At 36.9% G+C, this 21,280-nt stretch overlaps 1 protein-coding gene across 1 annotated transcript in view; it reads right to left on the reverse strand.

Annotated features, from left to right (window-relative positions):
- Positions 1-1,430: 1,430 nt before the first annotated feature.
- Positions 1,431-21,280, reverse strand: part of HCN1 (hyperpolarization activated cyclic nucleotide gated potassium channel 1) — a 202,580-nt gene continuing 182,730 nt past the window's right edge. The window contains exons 7-8 of the mRNA XM_064438625.1: positions 6,919-7,083; positions 1,431-4,952 (exon numbers count right to left, since the gene is read on the reverse strand). Of these exons, the coding sequence (XP_064294695.1) occupies positions 4,144-4,952; positions 6,919-7,083 (974 nt within the window). The 3' untranslated portion in view covers positions 1,431-4,143. The remainder of the gene's footprint in view (positions 4,953-6,918; positions 7,084-21,280) is intronic.

Below are 21,280 nucleotides of genomic sequence, written 5' to 3' on the forward strand. Positions count from 1 at the left end.
ACTGCATGTAGCTCAGACCCATGAGTTCTAAACACTTTGTGTTCCTATCTTGTAACACTTTTTTCCTGCATGAACAGATGACTTCAGAACAGCAGAAATTACTGATGTCACTGCATATTCCCAGACCAGTTGAATTGCAGGTTTGTTTAAAAATCAAGCATCTTATTTTTAAAATGAAACATTTTTCTTCACTGGATAATGTCACCTATAAAGTAGAAAAGAACTCACATGGATAGAAATACTGAAGTCAGTGTGAGAGCTTGTTGAGTAAGCTTTGAAGATAGAAATATTAAGCTTGACTCTTAATGACATGCGTCAAGACATGAAAGTTTCCTTTTTAAAATAAATTTTACTTTACTTTGGTTCCAGTTCTGCTGGCGCTTCTTAGATTAATATTAAGGCAAGGTAGGAAGTAAGCTAAAGTAGATATAGATCTTAGAAACTGATAGATTTTTAAAATATATACATTTGTGTGTAGGTACATATTGATACCATATATAGTAATATGAAATATAACTTAAAACCAACCCTTTTTTTCCTTTTGGCTCTTTACACAAACATGTATGAAATAATAAGACTGGACCAAACAGCAAAAGTATACCCTGTGCAGTGGTCAAATGTAGACAGAAGAACTGAATTTTGCTGCTAAACAAGAATTTTCTAGTACAATGCAGTTTCTTTGGGAAATAATTCCATTGACTACAATTGGACTCAAGCTATATCTTAGTAATGTAAAAATAATAAATTAAAAAAAAAAACACTGAAAAGAATTCATAATACACCCTAGGCTGCAATTTGAAAATACAGCTACTCATGCTTGCTTAAAATGACAGTTCATCAATCTAAGATTTTGTTGATCCTACTGAAACTAATGCAAAAAAAAAAAGAAAGAATTTCTATTATTGTTTTGAGTGGACTATGCTTTTTCATTTCCAATGACTTAAAATATAATTAATGGACACTACTTCCACATCAATGTTCCCTTGAAATCTCAACTATTATATACAAGTTCAGAGGTACATCATCTGAGACTGGCACACAAAGTGAAAAGATGATAGACTAGTTTCCTTAAGTTACTAACAGCTACTTTGGATTCTCCCCCAGGATATTTAAAATTTCATATATAAGACAACTTCAGTTTCATGTACTTGTACTCAACAAATATTACAGGTTCATGGTAATGGCTTAAATGAGAGTTTTGTGGGGAAAATCTACTGAGGAAATATAGCTTATGAATTGTTTGAGTAAATCAGGTAGTTTCCTTGAATTTCTAAGCCCTCTTTTTCCTACAGTGCACATAATTACTCAGGCAGTTTTTTCCCCACCTCCCCATATTTAGTGTATATCAATTCTGGGGCTCAGAACAAAGAAAGGAGAAAAGCAAACAGTTCTTCTTTGATGATAAAGCAAAACTTGCTCAGTTATAAAGATACTGGAACAAAAAAAAAGTCATGACTTTATTTTTTATATATTTTCTTCAATTTATTAATAATCTTTTATATATATTTATTTATGGCTTTGAGCAAAGACAAAAGAAAAAATCTAACTCATCCCTGATCATACAGTTATTGTAAGAATGAGATCTATAGTCTCCCCAAGCAGCAGTAAGATCCAACCTTTTTCATTAATACATTTCATCCTGTACAGATGTGAGATTTCATATTTATGGGCTTACGTATGTACAGAGAAAACAGGTCAGTTCTGAAACTAGCAATGGACCTTTATATTACAGGAATGTGAGTCATTTGTTTCTTAATCTAAGTATATATACATTCATACATACATATATATATACGTATATAATTTTATACCCTGTACCATTTTTTTTTAAATTAACATACAAATCCTAGATATTGTCCACTCTATTACAAAGTCATTAAAAATTATTTATGGTTTCACTGAAAGACCATGTGAATTAATATTTCTTCATAGTGCTTAAAATAAAATAAAAATATATATAAAAATATTTTGCTACTAACCCCATTTCTCCTATCAAATGTAAACCTTAAACAGTTTGAAAGATCAGTATATGATCTTAATTAACTGACAGAATTTGTTATTATTAAAATAATATAAGGGGTATTGTACTGATAAATGGTCTTGCAGCGTATCCATAATGTTCCAAACACTTTTAAACAATCACTTCCCCGTATACTACTCTGGGCCACTTAAATTAATGGCTGCAGCACGTTAATGAGTTAATTACATTGATTTTTACCGGTGAGTGGGAGTCAGCAAAAACAGGAAGATTTTTTAAAAATTTTATTTGATATACCACTTTAGTAAAAGGCATAACAGGCAGCACGGGTTCAAGCTCTGTTAGCTTTAGAATATTTACTTGGCTCTCAAGTACATCTGGATTCACTGCATTACGTAGTTTGTGATGTGCTTTAATTTTTCCATGCATCATTAAACTCAGCATTATTAGGAAGAAAAAGAATCCTTTGCATTCACTTCCTTAACATGAGTCAGCTGGGTTTTAAGGAACAGAATATATGCTTGTATCATATCCATAATGCTGATTTTTCAGTGAGTTAAATTATGACACATTTAGTTTCAATCTCTATTTAATGTGACAGTCAGGCACAAATGATTACGAAATAACTTTTTTTTTGTGGATAAGATAATGTGAAGGTTTGAGCAAACAAAACAAAACGTTCACAAAACAGTATGCTCTAACCCTGCTTTCTGTCACCATTTCCTTTCTGTTTTGAAGACATAAAAAATAATAAACCTCGTACCTATGGGCTATGTTTGACACTACATGCCTTAGGATATACTATCCATTTAATTACAATATACACAGAGCAAATCGTGCATTTCCAGACAGACTTGATGCTATATTATATTTATTTTTGTAAATTAACACCACAGTCAACTACAAAACTACAGTGAAGACACAGAAAGCACCTGAAAGCCTAAACCAAGCTGTGGTTTACAAATAATCCTTTAAATGAAAAACCTCACTTCTAGACTTAAACCAGAGATTCAAAGTCAGCATTATAGGAATTTTAAGGTAGACACAGTTAATGAATGGTTATTATTTTCTAAGATACCGTAAAGCCTTTTCCTACAATAGCTGACTGAACCTATTTTTATCATCTTTTTTTTTTTTTTTTCCCCAAAGCATGCATGGAATATTCTCAGATGCTATATGCTATTGAGGGCAAGGAGAAGAAAAATGACAGTATTGGTGAAGTACAAGTAGTTTGCAGGATCAAGCGTACAATTTTGCATAAAACATCGCATGTAAAAGTAACATTGTAGGTTTTAAGCCATTGCATTACAATTTAACAGTTGTGTTGCACTTTTAGCTTTAACAAATTTTAAAACTGTAAATTTTGAAGTGAAGAGCGGAACCTAAATTCCTAAACAAAGACCTTGCAATGGTTTACCACACAGCAGCTATTTTTGTTTGGGTCTAAAAAGTTATTTACAATGGCAATACTTATAGTCTTTGTAAAAGTCTTTAGCATGGTGAAGATCGAAGTCCACCCAGTTTTCTGAAACAACAGAAGGGCTGACATGTTGCACGGTTACAACCTATCCAGAGGAGTGCTACTGCCAGCCTTTTGACTGCAGGTGTTTGCAAATTTTTTCTTTTCCAATCTAATTACCAATGAGAAGTACTAACAGATGAAATGCAATGGGAAATAACAACTGAATTCTTCACGAGACATTAACAACATGTATGCAATAAATGAAATAAAGGTTTCAGAATATCACTTGGTCAGTGCTATGTGTTAGATTGATATTTCTCTTTTTTTTTTTTTTAATATACTCCTAAGTTTATTATTGTGTTGACAATTTTCCCATGAAAATAGCAAACCTCATAAACAGAGAAATCTGTTAGACTGATTTTAAAGTTGACACGCTGAAAATAAGTAATATTACAGCTGAATTTAGACTTCTTTAATGGTTGCAAGAAAGGAAGACATGAATTCAAACAAGTTTTTTTAATTCTTTTTTTTTATATATATATATTTTTATATATATATAATTTTTACATTCGTTACGTAGGGCAAAGCTGTCTAAAATATTTTTCTCATAGTAGACTGCTGGGGTACATTAGGAAACAGACCAAAACAGTCCCGGGGACGGTGCTCAGTTAGTTACAAGTCTGTTGCTCACAGTCACTAGGGCTCATAAGTTTGACGCGAACCGTGGTTTTTCTCCCTCGGGCTCTGTGCTTAAGACTGTGGAAGAATCCCTTTGCAGGGGAGCTGTGGGCGGCGGGGCCCCCCGGTTCGGAGGGATGGCTCCCGAGGACATCTGTCGGAACAGTGAGACCCGCTGGGGGATGGTGGCCCGGCCAGCTGGGGGCACGCTGGGGCTGGGGGCCGGCTGGGGGAGGGAGGCAAGGGACTCCCCCACGGTGGGGTGAGGCCTGGCGATCAGGGTGGAGATCTCGTGGGGCAGGGAAGGCTGCGAGGCAGAGAGGGGACGCACCTCCCGGGTCAGGTTGGTGTGGTGGAGGGCCTGGGTGCTCTTGTGGACCTCGTTCTTCTGCGCAGCCCCAGGGGGCTGCTGAGGTGCCTGCGGCTGCTGCTGCATGAGGGAGAGCTGCGAGGCCGTCGGTGAGGCGTACTGGAAAGTTCGGCCGGCCAGCGGGCTCTGTATGGGAGGGCTGCAGACAGCGGTGGTGTAGGAGCAGGGCGAGAGGATGACGGCCTGCTGGGGCGTCTGCGTGCTGGGCGAGGGGGAGTGCAGGTTTCCGTGGGACAGGCTGCTGGCAGTGTACACGGGAGGGGACTGCGTCCTGATGCGTGACGATGAGATGGAGGTGCTGGAGTTCAGGGCAGGCATCTGCTGCAAACTTACTGGGGCAATGGTCTGCACCATCTCCCTGTCGTGCTTCACGATCTGCTTCAGGATCTCATTCTCCTGGTTGTTGAAAACCCCAGTGTTGAGGTCCTTCTGGAACTTCTGCAGGAGGATTGAGTTCTTCTTCCCTTCACAGAGAGGCAGAAGAGTTAGCAAGCCTGACATGCAGGAGCAGACCCTCATCCTGAATTTGCATTTCAGCCCCGACCACCAAGGGCTATATATTGTAAAAGCCTCAACAAAAGCTGGGGCGAGCAGGTGCCACAGCTTGGTGGCGAGCCCACTGCAGCAGGCTGTGCCACACTGGGCACCGCCAGAGCGACTCAGGCTGGCAGGCAGCCCCCGGCAGCTGGCCTCTGCACACACCCGGCCCCTCCTCTCTCTGCACCAGCAAGGCAGGTTTGCATAACACCACTGCGTTCAAAGACACCTGGACTTTCTGTGCCTCTTCACTTGTAGTGTATTGCTATTACTACGGCCATTCAGAAAACGTAGCCATGGTAATTTCCTGAACAACAGGGTGGAAGAAGCCATCGGGCTCTGCATGTATAATGTCTTCCCCCCTCATTCCCCTAATTTCCCCTAGACTGTTACATAACTTATAAATACACCTGCCATCTAGCACACTCCCTGGAACTAAGTTTTAGACGTTAGCAACCAGTGAGCACTAGCTTGCAAGAAATCATCTTTTTAAATATGAACTCATGGATAATGTGATGCCTGCTTGCACAATAAAGACTGCTGTACTTCGCATCCTGATGTCTGCTTGATGGCTCTCAGTGTCTGCAAATGTAGAGATTATTCCATGTCATCAGATGAACAGGAACACAATTGCACTCAATTGTTCCTTTTTTGATAAAATGATTCACATTTTATCTTTTGTCCTATGTACATTTCTTATCGTAAACACAGCACTTCAGAAAGATTTGTTGCTCCAAAAGCAGACTGGACATTCCTACTCATATTATTTAAGCACATATTATTTAGAGTTGAACTACATTTCCAGAGTCTTGAGAGACAAATTGTAAGAGTCTGAAAAGTCTTGATAAGATAAATTAATGCACTGAGTGCTCACAGTCTGCAAAATACTAGAACAGGTCTATTAAATATTAGAAGCCTGTATACTTGTATTTAATGTCTTTAGTTTTGCTATATTAAACATGTTTTCTTCCAAATCACATCTTCAGCTTAGAAGAGACAGTGCAACGACACTGCCCTGCAAGTCTTTTTCTGTTCACTTTGAAGAAACTGCAGACATAACTGTATTGAGAAAGAGCAATATGAGGAAATCCTTACACTAGAGTTTGCTTGTGAAGTTGAGGAAACACCACCAAACAGGATAAATGATTTTTTAAGCATAGCTCCATTTTAAAACCAGTGTCAATAATGACGGTCAGAGTGCAATTCTTCCAACAAAAGACCTTATATTTTATCTAGTACATCCTATTAGAGAGGTCTAGAATGTCTGGATACACAACAGCAGACTTCGCACACCCTGTTTTGATAATCTGTCATATCCTTCTGACTTTCACTTGGATATTGTTGCCCTGCTTTTCTGATTGCAAGCAGATCTGAGTAACGCCAGTGTGCAACCATCAATGCTAGTAGGGCCCATGTTGTGAGGAAAATGAGAGCCCTGCCGCAAAGGATTAAATCACTTCAACAAACATTGGTTTTCTGGGTGCTGAGAGGCTTCAGATCATCCCAGCATTATAGATGTCATCTGTAAACAATTTATGTAGAAAAATGTCATCTACTGCTCATGAAACAGCATAAACCTTATCAAGTGCTGAGGTAAGCAAAAGAAATATACAGGATTAATAAATAATACTAGTAATAATTAAAGTATACAAAACAATCCTCAGAGGAGTATGAAAGCTTTCTAGAACTCAAAGTTTTTTATTATTTAAAAGTGAGATTGCAGAATTTCTGGTCTGGACGCAAGTCTTATTCACAGATCAACAGAACGTTTACTACAGTGTAACAGAAACAAAACATTTAAGAAGGGTTTAATCGGGGCATTTTATCCTGCAAGTCATGGAAAAGAAAATGTAGAAAGATTCTTAAAAATTCCTAATAAGAAAAAAAAAATACCTATCCTGTCAAGTCTATCAATTGCCACCGTTTCAAAGGCCCTTCTCATCATAGGGTACTCTTCCAGAACCTCATTGAAGTTGTCCACTGAGAGGGAATACAGGCGACAGTACGTGTCTGCTCGTACACTGGCAGTACGACGGCCCTTGGTCAAAAGGCAAATCTCTGGGGAGAGAAAAATTCAGCACACACAGAAAACAAAAGAAGTTAGTGAACCATGCGAAACTTAAAAGCTAGGAAGTGACTCAGGGCTAAAAAGTAATAATTCAGCACTCAGCAGCAATTTCTCTATTGCTGTTTATGCAAGGTTGCAGTGACAATTCTGAAGGTGCTTGATTCTATTTTTGCTATTCTGAAAAAATAACTAATGTCCTTTAAGAGCCCTGCTTATAAGTTTTCTCAGTGTGGACTCTGTTTTTCTCAAGCTTTTTTAAAACAGTCATTCAAGTTGTAAGAAATGATCCATCAGCTCCCAAACACAGCTTGCTGACTCAATTAAGCCAACTGATTCTATCAAGTTTTTAAAAATATCCAGCTAACATAGAGGACCAATTCCTCATTCACCTTTACTACACTAATTTAATACGATATAATGATATTTGAATTTAAGAGCTGTTCTAAGAAAAAATGCTTCAAGTATGAAAATGCCTTCTGTTTCCTTGGGGTTTATGTCCTAGGTATTTTTGGAGAGTAAACTTTTGATTTTAGACTTTTTTTTCTCATCGGGCATTTTAACCTCTGCTTACTTCACTTGATTAGTCTAGCAGCCTTTTTTTGCAAGTGCCTCCAACAGGAATTCTTCATTCTGGAACAGAGAGCAAAGCCATACGCAGGGTCACAAGAATCAGCCCAAAACTTGTGACTGCTGATTCTGGAACCCACAGGAAGAGCATTAATGGATAAAGGCCAAAGTCACTGTCAAAGGCTTGTAACAGCAAAATGTATGGGGTAGAATATTTATTTATATTAAAATACAAACAATTGAAAAGTCAGCTGCAAGAAGATGTGTTTGAGTTGGTCCCATTTTCAAGCTGGGGAATTACAATATAGAAATATTGTCAATTCTTGGGCTTGGGCAGGGTCAGAGATAGTTTCCCTACCCAGTTCTAGCAGTTCAGAGCAGTGAGTTCATATTTGTTCATATTTAAATACTAGCTAGGAAACTGCCTCCTACCCTGCTTGTACGTCTATCGCAAATGATCATTCTCAAGTGTGGAAAATCAAATATTCTTCATTAACAAAAATAAAGAATTATGCAGGCTTTATTTCAGATCTATAAAGTTCTAGCATAGTTCTTTCTTTCTATGTCTTTAACAAAATAAATTTTTTTATTATTCTAGAATGTGAAGAACCTTCATTTTTTTTGTCTCATATTTCTTATTGAAGAACTTTAAAATGCTACCTAATTCTGAAGGCTTAGGGGCTAAGATGCTTAAATAATATTGGATAAATCAAAGTAAATTAACATGGGACCAGTACTAGCACAGAACGTACTAAAAGCCCAACAGCTTTGGGGAGAATTTATAGAGACTAATGGGTATTGTAAGAGTCTTGACCTAATGTTCCTCACAAAACTTGATGCCCATGAAATAATGACAGTTTACTGGAAAGAGCCAGCCAGGTCAAAGAGAAGTCACTCCTTTCCTCTTCTATCCCCTGGCTCACCCTGACCCCTTCTCCTTTGATTGAACCCACTGCATTTTAGTTACAAGAGTGAGAGGGACATTTTGCCCAAAGGGAGCGGTTAAATGCAGTGAATACCTTCTCCATTTCATAAGATATTCTTTAGATCTCACACAGAATAAAGTTTTACAATACATGGTTGAATTTAGAGGGAACTGAACTGGTTGGAAAATCTGTGTGACTCATGGTCACCTCTTCATTTTCAGCTTTCTTCATTTAAAATTGCTGCAAATGATACTAGAGACATAAGGGGGTGTCTTCTGTTACATGTAACAAATAAAAGTACTTGAGTTTAAAAAACATTGCATGCCCAAAACAAAACAAATATTGACTATGTCCCAACCATTCTGCAGAGTGTAAAAAATAAATTGAGAAAGTATTGTTGTCATCACTTCATCATTATTAATCTAGAACACTGTATTTTAGATTACTTCCAAGAGAAAGATGGGAAGAAACCATAAGAGACAATGTTAGATTTCATCACAGGACAACGAGACCATGGAATTCATATTACTGCTATTAATATATTTTTTTTTTACCCCTTCTTTCATCTTCCATTATTTTTATCAAGTGAGGGTAATGGAAAGAATCACTGAAAACTATACACTGTATTCTGCAAACCATGGCAGCCCACAACTTCTGATTGAAGAACACTTTTTTGTAAGGCTCTTAATAACCATAACCAAGTCTTCAAGTTCGACAGCATAATGAAGGATGGGTCAGGAAAAGTATGACAAATGTCTCGATTCCTCAAAACTGATCAGGGAGTGCCATGTGGAGCCTGCCTGCTCAGGAAGCAGGAAAAGCTTCATCTTCTCAGCTCCAGTTGAATGGTTTCATTCAAAAGATGAACTCCAGTCTTCTGACAGAAAAAGTACCCTGTGATGAATACCCTTGTAATGCATTTCCAGCAATGTTTCTTGACTGATTAGAGTTGTACTGTATTCAGTGATACATCATCTATATTGCTTTGTTATGCGTACCAATATCATCTGGCCACAAGACTAATGTGCTTGTTAATTGTGTGTGTTCTGCATTTAAGTTCACTTTGTCTGTTAGCTATTTGTTTGGAACAAACTCTCAAGCATAAGACGACCTAACATATTAAATCTCATTTACTTGGACCAGAAAGGAAGAACACAGAATGTCAAAATGTGTTCCCATCAAACACTTGTGTTCTTTTAAATAAATCAAAGTAATTTTTTTTTTACAAATAAATAAACAATAGATTTCATTAAGACAACAAAGCAATGAAAATATTAACGATATATTTAAAATGAGTCTTAGTGGCATCAAGTACACCAGGTGCCCTCAGCAACCATGTTCTCCTTGATGTTCAACTGATTTAAACTGACTATGAAATACAAACAATAGCACAGGAGTGCGCAGTGAAACACAACGGGCGCAGACTATTTTCAAACAGCCTGGACAAACAATGCTTTCTATAGCATAAAAAGGAAGTGGCGGCAGCATATTACTCACTAGTATTCCCATCTGCAGTTGGCATGGTGCATTGCCTTCATGCTGACACTTTCAAAGTGTCAAATACATATATCTTTCCTTTTCAAACAAAAGAATGTCTTCAATTCCAACTAATAATTATGTATTAGACTACAATGATCCTGTAATTCAAATTGCTAATGTAAGTTTTACTTTAATTATTTAACCACTTTGGACAACTGTTCCCTAGAACATTCTGAAACAAATGTCAATTGCTGCACTAATCAAAAATGACTATTTGAAAGCACTAAATGATGCTAAAAACATTCACATTGATTTGTTCTTAGAGTCCATATTTAATAGAAATGCAATTAATTTGTCTGTGAAAATCACAATTTGTGTTCTGCTAGCATCAGACCATTCCCACAGAAAAATGCAGCTCTCAAAAGAACATGGGAAAGGGCTCAAATGCAACGTACTTTCTTGCTGTCATGACATTGGCTAGAAAGAACAACAATGAAAGTTTAAAGCTAAGCCTGTCCTCAAGGTTATAATTATAACAATAAAAACTGATTACCAATATATCAGTTGCACACATACATAGGACACTGTTTAGTGGTGGACTTGGCAGTGCCAGGGTAACGGTTGGACTTGATGATCTTAAAGATCTTTTCCAACCTAAATGACTCTGATTCTATGATTCTATGGCAGTATTTCAGCAAGAGCATCAGGTTCAGTTTTGGAATACCATGACTTTCTAAAGAAGCCTGGCTATATCTGTACCTTGTAAAAGAGGGGATGTGTAGATTGTATTTTATTATTGCATTAGTGTGACAGAACACTGTGGGTAGGAAATTCTACTTACTTGAAAGACGGCACCAAGGAAAGACTGATTTCAGGAAAACATGAATGAGTTAAGGTGATTGACACAACCCGTAGGATGACCTTTAAAGAATTAGTATTAGTAGGCCATTTGTAAAGGCCACCGTTTTGGTTCCAAATGAGATCAGGTTCATTGTTCTTGTGGACTGCATCAATATGCCACTGTAGGTGATAAATTTCCTCCTCCCCTGTTGCTATGTGATTCCTAAATTTTTTTTTCTCAAGAAAATAACTGCTAGGGATGTGGGAGCGGTTCACCTCTAGCATAATTTGTGATGTTACATTGCCTTCTTAGTCTTTTCTAGAAGGGTACATGGATTGGCTGCCCTAGCAATAATTTCTTGTTTCCACTATATAGAACTAGGAAAACCCTGTTTTACTTCGGAAGACCGTACACTTTATCTGACAGTGTGGCATCCATCCATAAGTCTCAGTTCATTTTCCATATAAATTATACTTTGGATGTAATTACTCAACTTTCTATGTCACATTAACATCCAACTAGGGGTTGAAAAACTTCAAAAATAAAAATAACAATCTAAAGTTTCCTTGCAGACAAATGTGTCCAGCAACAGATAACTGTGTTGATAAAGAAAACAGTTATGAGTACAGTACTAAGCTTTTTCATTTAAGGACACAAAACTGGTCCTGTCTCCATGGAACATATTTCTCAACTTACTAATATGTGGAAAATTAATTATTGCCATATGCACAGCTTTGTTTTGCAAGACCAGAATTAAATAAAAAGTTCAATTCATTACATGAAGGAATTAATTTTGTGTAGTAATGAATAAATCAACAAACTAGTATTTTAGCCATATAGTGCTCTCCGTGTTAAAATCAAGTAAAAATATTAGTGGTTTCTACGCAATTCTGAACTACAGCAGTTTATTAAGTGCTCTGTCCCCTTCCAAAGCTATAACAGGTTTTCCATCATCTGTCAGATTTAACATTACAGGATCTAATGAAACGTCCTTCCAGCTGAGCACAGCTGACTATTGCTTCAGTTCCTCTGCATGAAACTTGTTTCATCTTGTAGCAGGCATATACACTGCCATGCAAATGGGAAAGCAGCTATTCAGACCATCTGGTTACTTTCAGCAGCAGAAGAAAGATGGAAAATCAAAGAAATTCAAAGGTTTGGGACTGTTGGTTTAACATATTTGGGAATGTTTTATGAGAATGGGACAGTGGTTAGAATATTGTTTATTTTACTGAGAACAATGAGTTACTAAACTATTACAGACAAAACTTAGATGTACAAAAGCTCTTTCCATCCACCCATCTTGTAAATCTTCAGAGCAAGTTTCCCAGAACTACTATATTTAGGTTATTAGTCTTTTCTAACATAACTCTTCTGCCCTAATGAGACCACATTTGGAGTGCTGTGTCCAGTTCTGATCTCCCCAGTTCAAGAAAAACAGGGAACTCCTTGAGCAAGTCCAGTGCAGAGCTACCAGGATGATCAAGGGACTGGAGCATCTCTCTTATGAGGAAAGGCTGAGAGACTTGGCTTTGTTCAGCCTGGAGAAGAGAAGATTGAGGGGGGATTTCATCAATACCTATAAATATCTAAAGGGTGGGTGTCAAGAAGATGGAGCCAGAGACTTTTCAGTGGTGCCCAACGACAGGACCAGGGGCAATGGGCTCAAGTTAGAACACAGGAAGTTCCACCTAAACACGAGAAAAAACTCCTTTCCCGTGAGGGTGCCAGAGCAGTGGCACAGGCTGCCCAGGGAGGCTGTGGAGTCCCTTCCCTGGAAACATTCAAAACCCGCCTGGACGCGTCCCTGTGCCCCCTGCTCTGGGTGTGCCTGCTCAAGCAGGGGGGTTGGATGAGATGATCTCCAGAGGTCCCTTCCAACCCCTGCCATTCTGTGATTCTGTGATAACAACAACTCTTTGGCATGGTGCAAAGATCAATGGTTCTTGATTTCCTTCAAGCTACTGAAGGCGTCCACTGACCAGGAGCTAGCTAATGGGCACTTTCTTAGTGTGCCAGTCACAGGAAGGGACCTTCAGCTCAAAGCACTCTGCTCCCAACTTTACAACAGGTAATGTGATTTTTTTTTTTTCTTTAGGAAAGGACTATATAAACTTCAAGAAATTTAAAAGAAATATCAGTAAGCTTCTTGACACCCCATTCTTTCAGAAATGGAGCAATTTCCCAGTTCCATGTTGACTTAACCATCTTTAATACAGAAAACAGGGAGAAGTTGATTCATATGATAAAAATGTGATTAATGAACATCTGCATTTCTGTTTCCTTTTTCTTTATTAAACTCTGGAAAACATAAAATGCATATATCTAATTTTTATAACTTTTTAATGTATTCTTTTTATCTTTCAAAATATTATCACTAGTGCACAATATTGAAAACCCAGGAATATGCTGCTTTCTGTTATAGATACTAAAATGACTACCACCAGCTCTTAGAATTAGTCAAAATGTAGGTTACACCAATTAAATGAGTTTCAGTATTGCATTTTCTAAAAAAAAAAACCAAAACCAACTTAAATGATATGCCACATAGCTGTGCAGATCTTGTTTTGTAGTTGTTTTGCAAAACAGTATTTGCATTGACTTTAGTCATGACTGTGGAGGAAAAAAAATGAAGTGATACCCTGAAAGGCCAGATCTATGGAGTGGATGGAAATGAAAAGACTCAGATAACATCTAACTCTGAATTCAGTCCTATAGTTAAGAAACTTTAAAATACAGTCACTGCTCAACAGGAACATTCCTGCAGCAAAGGAGAGAACTTAAGGAGGAAGGAAAACTGAGACAATTACTGTCTTTTATAGCCAGGTTTGTAATCTGGAATGTCCAAAAGAAAGCTGCGCAAATACTACTCCTTTTCCCACCTTATATACACTAGATACAGAATTGCAGACAAGTCAGTGAGTCTGCCAGAGTGAGCAATAGCAGACACTGCCTGCATGACCTCTTAATTTAAAAAATGCCAACAACAATTGTCTGTATAGTTGCTTTCAAATATCTGCGTTCATCAACCAGGGAGAGGGTTCATGAAGGAGGCCTGGATACACTGCTGAGTAGTTACTGCTTTGAAGGGGAATGAAAATGGCCAATTACATTTAAGGGTCCAGAACAACTTCCTTAATGTCTCAGTTTGAGTCTCCTGACACTTCTTGAACTATTTACCTAAACCTAATTTAAATTTATCTATTTGTGATAGGTATTGCCCTTATCTAGTCATCTTATTAAAACAAACAAAAACCCCAACAGGTTAGTTAATTTCACATTTTTATTGTCTATTTGTAGTAATTTGAAATTTCGGGCTCTGAAGACTCTGACACATGAGCTCTCAGCATGTTCATTGTATTTTATTTTATTTTATTTTATTTTATTTTATTTTATTTTATTTTATTTTATTTTATTTTATTTTATTTTATTTTATTTTATTTTATTTTATTTTATTTTATTTTGCAGAACAAATAGAAGAAACAGAAACTGTGCCCTAACCAGCAAGGTTGAAATTGTCAATGTTTTAAACAGAAAAAGATTACAAAAAGATTCATTAAACCTCTACTAATATAGCAATTAAAATACAAAAATATATTTCATTCAGTAAGCTAGAGACTCATGCTTCCTGACTTGTGGAATTTTCCCCTCATTGCAAGTTAGGAACATTATTCCTGTTTGCAAATATCTATCCCTGCTTGCCAGCACCTTTACCAGCTGAGATAATTTCACCATCATGAAGATTTCCCATATTTATCATGCCATATATGTGAAGAGGGGAAGATAACTGAAAAGAGTGCTTGCTTTTATGTTTGAGGATGACATAATAGCAAGGTGCAATAGACAATAGCAATAATAGGGGTTTTAGTCTTCTTGAGGAAAGAAATGGTCAGTAGGAAAAAGAAGTAGATAATAAGGGATATGAGCACCCTCACAAACATTATTTTACCAGTCCCTTTTATCCAGAATGTTATCCTTGGGACACAATCCCCACATTTGGAAGAAGGAGGGTTTGTTTCCAAAGCTAGTCTGAGACAAGAATCAACATTCAAGACAGACAGCTTAGAAGCAGCTGGAGACAGGTATCCATGATGGGCATTTTATAACCATCTTCCTGAGCTAAAATACAGTTGAAAGTTGATTAGTTCTTTTGCTATATTTCTTTTTTTACTCTCCTCCCTAGAGGTCTCCCTCCCAAGCCTTAATTTGCTTAACCTTTGTGCATATATGTCAAATATTTGGTACAGTAAGTGGTCTAATTAAAGAGGTTCTAGTCTTTTTTTTTTCCTAACAGTATTTCTAATTGGCAGAGAGGTACATTTATTTCATTGGAGACAGCACAAATTTCCTGGGAAAACCTTATTCGTATTAAAAGAATTGCCTAACATTCATTGAGCTAAACTTTGATAGGATTTATAGAGGACTACATATATTAAAATATGTTTCGTATTTATTTAGGGTTTGTCCTCAAGCCTAAAAGCATGATCCTTTCTTTACTTTGTCCCAAATTTGTCTTTTATGCTGCCTACCTACGAGAAGCCTGCTTGTTGAAACAACTCTTGTTCTTTTAAGTCCATTTCCTTGAATAAAGCTTAATACACTACTTTATAGCAGCTCTGAGAAAAACAGTGTGATAATTTGGATGTTTTGAGACTTACTCAGAGCAGGCCTCTTATTATTTCTATGTCAAATTCATTAAAACAACTTGGCAGATCCTTTAAAATATTATCTGCTGTGATATTAGTAAATATTGATAAGGAAAATAATATTTTGAGCATATATTAATTTTCAAGGCATATCTGGATGCAATAAGCCAATACATTTTAGTCATTCTCTAATGACTTTTGTAATTTTTGACAAGACTGATACATAACTGGATGCTTTTGAGTCCTTGTATTTCTTGTAAAGTTAATGTTAATACACTATTAAACATATTTTAATGTAATATACTTAATACATATTGACAGTATAATTGAATTATTTTCAGAAAAGTTGTTAGTCATAATTACTTTTACATCAAGAAAGAGAGCCAAATATACATGGCCAGAATACAATTGCCTTTATAAAAAGTGGCATCTTATATGACCAGAAACATTTTATGTTCCATCCTGACCTGTCTTTTCTTTTTCCTATCTGAAGGTACTGAAAATAGCTGTGGCCAAGTTTTTATGACTAGAGCAAACAGAGGCCAGTAACATTCCTTACATCCTGACTATTTTCTATTGTTAAATCAAATTATTCTGAGAAAGCTCTGTTTGACAGAACAGAAGCCTAGGACCATTATATAAAATAAAACCACAAGTCCTTATTTTATCTTCAGTCCTATTTATTATGAAGCATCCATATATTCTACTTTAATGAAGTGTTCTTTCTACCAAGGGATAGTAAGGTAGTCTATTACCTTGTAAAAGCCCATAATTTGACTGATATTTTATTTTACAAAAATAATAATTAAGCTTACTTCTAAAATAATGTGCCTAAGTAGAAATTTAGCTCTCATACTGGCTGGGTCAAAGGCTGAAAGTGATTTTATGTAATTCATTTGTGCCTACTTTTGTTCAGATGGATGCTTATTCCCTGTTGAAAAAAGCCACTTTGTTCCTTATGTCTTCAGTGTTATGCTCTTGTCATCTTGAGTTTGGCAAACAATAACAGTTACAAATTAAACTATTGAACTTGAATTTAAGTGGACTGTAAATCTATTGCACTTCACTTTTTTCTATTAAATTATTAAACAAATGATCAGAGACTGCCAGTCCTGAATTAAATATTCAGATTAAATATTTAATCTAAACTCAAATATTTAGTTTAAATTCTACTGTGCAAAATTGAAGGTACTTGCAAGATCATCTTCTGGCTTATCTGTGTTGGCCACCTCAGATTTCCAAGCTATGTTGATGTGGTATTTTGCTCATGTCTAGTTCTTTTATTTATAAAGTCTAAATTAAAAATGTATACTGTTCATGAATTCACAGAATTAGAATTATAATTTGGTTTGAAAACTATCTTATTTAGATAGCGAGAATTATTACTAGCATTATTACTAGTATTGTTAAATTTATATTTACCTTTGCTAATTAATAAACCTCCTAAAACCAAACCAAATTCTATCTCTCTTTTAGCATCAGAGTTATTTTCATTCTATTTCTCAAAAAGTCGCTTGGACTTTAAAAAATAATAGTCTGTCTGAACAGCAAGCAGTTCTTCTGATTGCATAATATTTGCTGTATAAAATATGGTGTCAAAAAAACAACATAATGCAGAACAAGAAATTATGCTATATCATGAGGAAATGTGTCCTCAAAATGGCAGACTAGTTTGTGCCAAAAAGACATTTCATTTTTGGGATCTCTTGCAGACAATACTTTTAGAAAAATGTTCTATACTGTCCACCTGAAAAGCATTTTAAGAATGAGTTGGTATGGAGGTCTGGAGATCATCCTCCCCTGAAGCACTTAACTGTGTACTTGCCATTAAGAATGTGAACACTCACACCTCAGGGAGGCTACTTATAATTAATTATTTTGATTGGAGTATGAATACTGAGAGACTTAATTCACCACTACCTTGAATAAGGAGTAGTCTCATGCAGTATTTTTTTTCAAAATGTAAAACTGTATATCATATCATTGTCCATGTGTAAAGCAGTTAGTGGCCATACTCTTTAACAGATCTTTCTCTGTTTATAGTAAGTATTACAGTGCAAATCTTTAAAAGTAGTCTCTCAAAAGGAAGTACCTAGAGTGTACCCAGGAAAAAAAAAAGTGGCAAAATATAATTTAAAGTGACTCAACATTTCCATGGTATTATTTTCCACTGCACTGGTCTAAAAGAAACTGACAGCTGCTGTTCCAAAATGGGGAAAAGCTCCATAAATAATAGGTAGGTCAAAGAAGTTCTGTCTAATTGGCCTTCTACAAGCTGAAGCAAATGTAAAATACAATTTATTAGAATTTCAAGTGTGGAAGGATAACTTTTAAAGCTGTACTATATAATTTAAGCAAAATAAAACATTTAAAAATCTAAATTATTCCATGAACTACATGTTATTAAAAAAATAAACCAAAAAAGAAAAGATGTCATAGTATGTCTCTGGGACATATTTGGGGAAGATGGGGATAAGAATCTGATTTATGTGTGAATGATGATATTCAGCACAGCTAGTGATATCTGCATTTGAATAAGTAAAATAAAACATGTATTTGCCTCTTATTACAATGTAGGATGTAGACTATTACATTTTCTTATTCATATTCACACTCAGCAACTCTCATATCATAAAAAGAGTTTTAAAAATTCACATGCACTTCTTCATGTTCAACATACCTGGAAACTCATGGAAAAAATTATTTTTAAGCAACATTAGTTTCAGTTATTCTACAAATTGATTTATTGAATGACTCCCAGTGGTGTGATTCCACTGGGATTCTCAATGTGGGAATAAAGCAGAAAGTACACTGTGAGGGGGAACTGCAATGGACACATCACAAAACAGGCACCATGAATTATTGCACACTTATCTACTGGAACTAGGAAACTCCCTCCAACTGCAAACACAATGAAACCTCCATGGGGCCTAAGACCTAATTCAGAAAAATATACCTACACTTCCTACTCACTCGGTTTGGATTTCCCTAGCAATATCAGCATTCCTTCAGCTCTAATACAGTATCAAATACAGAAAAAAAGGGTTATAATTTCCTGGAACAGACGTCTGGGTTGCTGAATGAAGGAAAGACTGTGTAAACACAGGTGGGAAAACAGATGGAGAAAGGAAAAGATAGCAGGTTCACAAGTCTTATCTTGTGTCCTTTGAGGTTGCGAGGAATTTTGCCAGTGACTACAGCAAGAGCAGGATGAGACCACAGTGAACAATCAGTCCTTTGTCCACCAGCAAGAAACAAAATGAAGTAACAGCAGAGTCCTGAACAAGTTCCCAGAAATCCTCCTTTTGCTTAAATTGTGCTGAGCCTTACTGGTTGGGTAGTGCTGGATTTATTCCTTTCTTTTTCTCTTTGTAGACATGTCAGCACCACTATAACACACCGGTTACACAAAAAGGCCGTTCCTCATGAGCTTAGCTGGATCAGGACTGCATGCCCAGAGTATTTCCTCTGACTCCACAGGGCTGGCAGCTGGAGGGGAACAGGACATTTTCTCCCTACCATTTACTATTGGGATTATAGCATAAATGAGTTTAAACTACTGAGGTATTAAAGAAGAGAAAAAAAAAAAAATGCACTGAGACAGACAAAAAGATTGGGTAGCTTTCATTCTCCACTGCTATGTACTTATCAAAGACTACACTTCAGTATTGTAACTGCAGATACTCAAAACATGGACCACATGACAAAAAAATAAATAATGTAGTTATCACAACACCCTCTAAATACAGTTGCTTTTTCACCTCTCTCCTGATTTTTATTCTCCATCCCAGGAAGGCTGAATTCAAGTGTGTCCATGAAGCTTGCAATTCAACTTAGCTGTGAATACACATGCAGTCAGGTTCTTCTACCTGCTGTTCAAAAAGGATAGGTGTAAGCACCTTCCCACTCCTTTCCAGCTTCTGAAGGTTGCTTCAGTCTTACTCAGATGTCCTGTTGCACCTTGCATTTTCTTTCCTTTCCCATCAATCTCATGACAATGACGTTGCCCTGCACTTGCAGTTCCTCTTATATTTCTTTGCACTACTCACAACCTGACTTCTACCCACATAGTCCTCTCTCTGTTGACCTCCATCTTGCTCACCACGCTCTTCTGAATACCCCTATGTTTTGTCCTATGTGTTAACATAGCCCTGACCATCGACTCTGTCCTGGCCTTCTTCATTCACATTTTACTCTCCCTGCCCATCCTACAGAAGCAGCTAGAAGGAGAAGGTCATATTTTCCATTGACAGCAACCTTGTTTCCCCTCATATGAAAACTGTGTCAGTCTCAGTGGGAGAAGTTTCTCTTATTTGTAATGAGAAAAGATGAGTTTACTGTTTTGCTGGAAGTAGCAGCCATCCCATTCCTAATAACAGGGAATTAGAATACATTTTAGAAAACAGGGAACAAATGAAGGAAGATATTAAATAATTCATAGACATTTAGGAAAAATGAGTATTTCTGTATTTCCTGGAGAATCCAATGAAAGCAGCCATAGAGTATTAAAAACCTGGCATTCTCCACTGGTAACTGTGGCTTACGTAACTTCAATGATGTACATAGGATGATAATATCTTTCAATCAGCAGTCTGAAAAAAACTTGTTGGGATGAAAATTAGCATCCTACATGCTGCTGGGCTGAGTAATGCTCCTGCGCACCAAGTTCAGGAAGATTATGTTTAGGAACTCACAAGACAGGGTATAGGATGTTCTTCCCACAGGAATACCAACAAACAAACCACAAGATCTCTGTGGTACTTCCTCCCTCCCTCCAGAAAGGAGAAACTGGTCAGCACAGATGAGGAAAGAGGCAGAGAGTAATAAAACCCAGGTCTAGGGAGGCCTCTGTACAGTCACCACTCTGCACCTCCCTCAAAAATCAACAGAGATCATAAAGCAGAGGTGAAGTGTAGTCTGATTAATCTATTTCATTGACGATTATCCAGGCACATTCATTTGAGAAGGATTTCCAAGCAATTGTAAAGTTTATCTAGTTTCATGTGAGACTTATAACACCCAGATCCGTAGGAAAGCCTGTTTTTTAATTAAGAGCAAAGATCAGGCAAGACAATTTAAACTTTCAACAACATCTCAGTATTCAAATCTCCAGCTCCTTCCTCTCTTTACTACTACAACTTCTGGTTTTCCAGGCTCTCACTCTCCCAACAGTCTCCATTCAAGCTTCTCCCAAATATTAGTGACATTGCTTTGGTTCTTAATTCTTGGCTTTCATGCTAACCTCCAGTTCTCCTACAACTTTGGGGTGTCAGAAGCTTTCTACTAATACAATGTTGTCAATATCACAGAATCACAGGTTGGAAGGGATCTCAGGGATCATCTAGTCCAACCTTAATCCAAACATTTTACATATTTTAAGTTTGATGAATGTTTTCCACATCCAAGGTAGGATGTTGGTGAATCCCTCCATGAGTTCTGGAGGCGAGTCTGCCTCTCCAGGGACTCCTCCCAAATTTCCCCAGAGCCAGGGCCTCTGGGAAACATAGTCTGGAACATATCTGACATCCCAGTTAGTATCTCTGGCTGGGACTAGGAACTTCCAATTCATAAGACATTTAAAATTTGAAAAAGGATCCACTTAGGTATGGCACAGCCTTCCCACCTATGTGTTCTTCCCTTGCTTGTGAGAGTAGAAGTGTTGATATTGATTTATTGTGTTAGACTTGGGAGCTATACAGTTGAAGTTACAAGTTGCAGCTTCCTAGAT

This window comes from Phalacrocorax carbo, chromosome Z, assembly GCF_963921805.1.
Source record: "Phalacrocorax carbo chromosome Z, bPhaCar2.1, whole genome shotgun sequence".
NCBI lineage: Eukaryota > Metazoa > Chordata > Aves > Suliformes > Phalacrocoracidae > Phalacrocorax > Phalacrocorax carbo.